This window comes from Octodon degus, unplaced genomic scaffold, assembly GCF_000260255.1.
Source record: "Octodon degus isolate 3935 unplaced genomic scaffold, OctDeg1.0 scaffold00022, whole genome shotgun sequence".
In the NCBI taxonomy this organism is placed as follows: Eukaryota; Metazoa; Chordata; class Mammalia; order Rodentia; family Octodontidae; genus Octodon; species Octodon degus.
In genome coordinates this window covers 11217853-11223582 of record NW_004524598.1, presented here as the reverse complement: position 1 = coordinate 11223582, position 5730 = coordinate 11217853, and the positions used below count along the sequence as shown (strand labels likewise).

The 5730-nt window shown below is 37.5% G+C and overlaps 1 protein-coding gene across 2 annotated transcripts in view; it reads left to right on the top strand.

Annotated features, from left to right (window-relative positions):
* Cfap206 (cilia and flagella associated protein 206) overlaps positions 1 to 5730 on the top strand; it is a 64063-nt gene that overhangs the window by 7868 nt on the left and 50465 nt on the right. For both annotated transcript variants that reach the window (XM_023711960.1, XM_004628229.2), the window contains exons 5-7: positions 1842 to 2030; positions 2888 to 3046; positions 5159 to 5367. In XM_023711960.1, the coding sequence (XP_023567728.1) occupies positions 1842 to 2030; positions 2888 to 3046; positions 5159 to 5367 (557 nt within the window). The remainder of the gene's footprint in view (positions 1 to 1841; positions 2031 to 2887; positions 3047 to 5158; positions 5368 to 5730) is intronic.

The following is a 5730-nucleotide window of genomic DNA, read 5'->3' as shown; positions in this document are numbered from 1 at the left end:
GCTATAAACATAGGCACACATATATCACTATGACATGATGTTTTCAGATCCTCCAGGAAAATTCCCAGTAGAGGAATAGCTGTTTAATGGGATTTCCAGTCCAACTTTTCTAGGGAGTCTCCACACTGATTTCCATAATGGTTACACGAGTCTACATTCCCACCAGCAGTGGAGAAGGGTTCTTTTTTTCCCCACAGCCTCTCCAACATTTGTTGTTGGTTGATTTCTTTATGATAGCCATTCTTTCTGTGGTGAGATGATATCTCAATATTGTTTTAATTTGCATTTCATGGATGGCTAGTGATGTGGAGCATTTTTTCATATATTTATTCGCTTCTTTAATTTCATCCTCTGAAAAGTGTGTGTTCGTCTCAGATGTCCATTTCTGGACTGGGTCTTTAAATTTTGGGGCCCTAGTGTGTTTTAGTTCTTTATAAATTCTAGAGAGCATGTTTTCCAACCTTGATGGTACTAAATAATTAGAAAGTCAAACTTCATTCCATGTAAGTTAGAGATTTTTTCATTTTTAGATTTTGAAGTTAAAAATTTTTTCATTTATAGATTTTGTTCTAAGTGGGTGCTTTAGACCACTGAGCCATCTCACCAGCCCTATAGATTTTGAAGTTAAAATTTTTTTCATTTATAGATTTTGTTCTAAGTGGGTGCTTTAGACCACTGAGCCATCTCACCAGCCCTATAGATTTTGAAGTTAAAATTTTTTTCATTTATAGATTTTGAAGTTAATTTTTTATTCATAGATTTTTCTGATTTGTGATTTACTGCTTCATAATATATAAATCATGTAGCTACCTAAAATGGAATTGTGGGAAATTTAAATTTATTACATTATGTAAATAACTTAATGCATGTATCAAAATCAAGTTGTAAATAATACAAAATGAAAAATTCCTCTATACCTTGTACCTTCACCTGATATACTTATTGTTCTTTATAATTATCATTAACCTTCAATCATTATTAATCATTTCATCATTTCTTTGTCATTTTTCTCTCTAAGCATTAGAGTTTCAGTTATGCTACATATGTAAAATCATATATAGTATTAAATTTTTGCTTAATAATGCATTTTAAAATTAGTATAATAGTTGTGGATTGAAGAAATGTAATTAATATATTTTTTTAATTTGCAAAATGTTCTCATTTACTTTTATGGTAATATTACAGGTGTGAGTTGTGTGCCCTTGAAATGTGATTATTTGACCTTGTACCAGTAATGTGGGATGTCTTACTGAGTCAGTTGCAAGAATTGCTAACCAAAAGAAAAGAATTGCTAACAATGGTGGGCTGGCACAATGAAACCTATACATTAGCATGTCATATCATTGAAAGAAAGAGTAGGAATAATGTTCTAGATGTATATTATCAGCCATATTACAGGAAATTTATCTAGAACTACAAATATACATAACTGAAAACGAATATATATATTACATATATAATTATGTGTGCTATAAATATATGGTCATATATATTTACTATATATAATATATGTAGTATGATGTAGAAATGGTCTCTACTTTTTGTTTAATTGGGAAGTTTAGTCTTTTCTGAGATTTAGCATTTAGATTGGCTTTTACTGTTTAGATTGCTCTGTTCAAGTCTGAAGTATTTTAGTAAAGTATTCCATTTAAATCTGTGTAGTAAGTATTTCCCACTGGATTTCTGTTTTGAGGTTATGTGACGGCCACTGATTTTCTTAGTTATTGCATCCTTTAAAAAGTACTTGTTTCCATATAGTAGATTTCAAGCATTTTTCTCTGGTCCTTATGTGAGAGTTCTGAATATCAAATATGTGGAATGCTGTTACCTGCCAATTTTAGAGGACTTTCTTGAAGAACATCACCGAGTCCTAGAGTCCAGATTAAGCTCAGTTAGTAGAGAAATTACAGACAACAGAGCAAGTGCGAGAGAAGAACTGGAAAGCCTCTACCGAAAGATTGTCAGCTATGTGTTACTGCGCTCTGGGCTCGGATCCCCGACGGACATCAAGATTGTCAGAGAGGCAACAGGTACAAAGTAGAAATGATTTCTGATCCACAAGTGAAAATATATGATCATTATATTTCATAAAATTGGTTCCCTTTTTACCTGCAAAAGCAGACCAATAACATCAGTAAGTTAAAACTTCCTTAGACTTCTTTTAAACCATGTATATATTCTAAAGCTCAAGTAGGAGGTCTCCAAAATGAAAAATGGTTCATTTTCATAGAACTGTACATGTCCTGGGCCTATTAAACCTCGTCAGAGAAACACTGGTAATGATGTTGAAGGACCTGGGACATCTGGAAAGGGATACTTCATATGGGTGGAAGGAGCCGAGGTGGTGAAGTGCACTGCTTTATCTTCGGGAAATGTTTACCTACTTTGTTTTTGGCAGTGGACATTAAAACAAACTTCATAACTACTAGGGCTCTCGGTAGAAAAAAATCTATGCTTAAAATAATCAGGGAAGAAAGCACAGGAAGGCTGGATGTCGTGGCTATGTGAGGCATAGTGAGGCATACAAAGTGAGGCATAGCCAAGACATCCAGCCTTCCTGTGCTTTCTACCCTAATTATTTTAAGCATAGATTTTTTTCTACCGAGAGCCCTAGTAGTTATGAAGTTTGTTTTAATGTCCACTGCCAAAAAAATTTACTGATGGAGGGGTAATTATTTCAAATGTACACGAGTCAGTGGTGTTAGTAGTCCTTCTTTGATATATGATATGTTTTCCTATGTATTGTTATCAGAAATTTATCAGATATCAGAAATGTAAAGAATCACTAGCAAGACAAGTTCTTTAATGTTATGCTGAAAGAAACTTATAATCTAAGTTCTGATATTTATTGTATAATTTTGTTTTCCTTTTTTCTGATTCATTTCAGCTGCCTTACAGAGTGTGTTTCCGCAGACTGAGCTGGCGACATTTCTAACTCTTACTAAAAAGGACAAAGAACGCCAGTTGAAAGAACTCACCATGATTGTTACTGGAATTCGCTTATTTAACAGAGATTGTGGAAAAGGAGGAGAAGGCATTGATGATTGTAAGGATATTGTCAGGTTAATTCTAAAAGTTATGTATGATAAAATTTAAGCTGCAGAGTAAAGAAAGTCACACAGCACAGCACTGGCATTCTGAGGTTTAAGATTTGCAATTTTTGACTGTTTCTTAAAAACAACAACTGTTGATAATAGGTTGAAATTTTTACTTTTGCTGAGGTAAAATTTTAAATTTTATGTACCACAAAGCTAGTGTGGGACTGTGAATCAGTTGAAAGTAATGTAGGGGCCCTGCCCAGGGGTTATGCTGTCCAATTCAGTGAGAGTTTGTGTTTATTCCATCTCACCCAAAGAAAATAAAACCATGTGACCTAAAAATAAAAAATACCCTGGAAAGAAAACAGTTGCTTATACAGTTAATGGGATGAAAAAGTCCAAGAGGAGATATTTGCTTATCTGTAAATATAACAGCATCTAATATGTTGTTATAGAAATAATACGTTCTTTTTAAGTTTGAAAGTGTTTATGAAATATTTCCCTGGCTGGTGAGATAGCTCATTGGACAAGTGCCTGCTTAGGTAAGCACAGGGACGGGGGGTTTGATCCCTGGCACCACATGCCTGGCTGGCCCCGCCCCTGGGTGCACTGAGCTAGCCACCAAGACTGGGTGTGGTGGCACACCCTTGTAATCCCAGTGCTCAGTGCTGGGGAGGCTGAAAACGGGAGGATTACTATGAGTCTGAACTGCAGAGTGAGACCCTGTATCAAATACGTAAAAAGAAAAAAGAAAGAAATATTTCCTTAAGGACCTACTATTAGAGTTAACTTAAGAATATGAACTTTATATTCCTGTAGGTGCATTGAAAAGGTACTGATGTCTTTTACTGGATTATTGATCATTAGATGCTGGATCAGTTTTATTTATTTATTTTTTTGTGGAACCACGGATTGAACTCAGGCCCTTGCGCTTGCCAGGGAAGCGCTTATTCCACTGAGCCATCTCCCCAGCTGGATCAGTTTTAATAGGGAATTTTTGCCTGTAGGATTGAACCCTGGGGCTTTGAGCAGGCTACATAAGAGCTCTATCACAGAGCTCCATCCGTAGCACGAATATTTTTCATTTTGAAGGCTGTTTTAAAAAGTCAAATTCCCATTCTTCACAATGTTTCTTTTTTCTTTTTTTCTGTTTTCTGTATTTTAGGGAAGGGTCTAAGGGTGTTCAGGGTCTCACTACGAGATCGGACTCAGTGATTCTCCTGTTTACAGCCTCCCAAGTACTGGTATTATGGGCTCATGCCACCACGCCCAGGCTCAATCACCCTGCCTCAGTGTACCCTGGGGTAGCGCTTGCAAGGCAGGCCCAGGGATCAAGCCCCCAACCCCTGTACCTGCTTGCAGGCATTTTAATCCTCTGAGCTATTTGGCCGGCTCCAGAATGTTTCTTCCTTTGCGAGGCCCCTCTGTTATTTTCCCCTATCCAGATGAATTTCTTATGAAGTATACTTCTTAAATTTATTTTTATAAATAGAAAAGATACTAGAAAGAGGTATTAGTGACTATTTTAAAGGTGAATGACCATTCACACATAATACCAAAGTCTACCTCATCTTTAAACTCTTCTATATTTTAGTGGCAAAAGCTAATGTGCTTTAAATTTTGATTATCATTCTGACAGTATCTTTTGCTTGAAGAGGTTCTTTTTGGAGTCTTTTCTTCATGATGCGGGACCCATGAAATGTGCCAGACTCATTATTAAATTGATTGGAAGAAAATCTAACTCAAAGTAATGCTTAAAATATGAACCCTTGGGGCTGGGGAAATAGCTCAGAAGCATAAACACCTACCTGGCAAGCACAGGGACCCGAATTTGATCCCCGGCCCTGCATGCCATGCGGTCTTGGCCCCAGATTCCCAGACCCCACCCTCCACCCCCAAACCAGGCATGGGTGCATACCTGTAATCCCAGCGCTCACGAGGTTGAGACAGATGGAGCTCTGCCAATTGCAGACCAGCCTGGGGGGGCTGCAAAAGTGAGCATAAGGCCAGCCCTAATTGCATGGTGAGACCCTGTGTCAAAAAACAAACACTTTCTGGGCTTTTTCTCCTTAATTATGCATAAACTCCCGTATGTTGGTCGCCTTATACCCTTTCAACAGTGCCAGCTATTCTCCATGAAGCAATCCCAGCCACCACTCAGTATATTGATGCCCAACTTCAGAATGCCCAGGACCAGGTGTACCGTTACACAGCCATCCTGGAGAAAGTAACAAAAAACCCACTCCTGGGTAAAGAACTTGAGCAGTATATGTTAAAAGAAGCACTGTATAATATGCGACAGTATGAGATCTTCCTTCAGATTATCTTGGTGAGTTAATTTCAAAAGATCTTGACTTTTTTTGTGTAGTGGGATCTCTTTACAACCGGGTTGCTAGTTAAGGAGGCAGCCTCAGTACCTGAGCCGTGTATATCACATCAGTAGGGGCAGGAACTAAAATAGAAACAGGAAAGTTGTGTTTTTACCTTAGTGCAATTATATTGTTAGAAATTGATATGGTATTTGTTGATTTTCTTTTTTTTTTTTAAACATTTATTTATTTATTTATTTATTTATTGTGTGTGTGTGGGGGGGGCCAGCTCAGCCCACCAGGGGGTGGGGCTGGCTGGCATGTGGTGCTGGGGGATTGAACCGTGGTCCCTGTGCTTTGCCAAGCTTGTTCCAAGTAGGTGC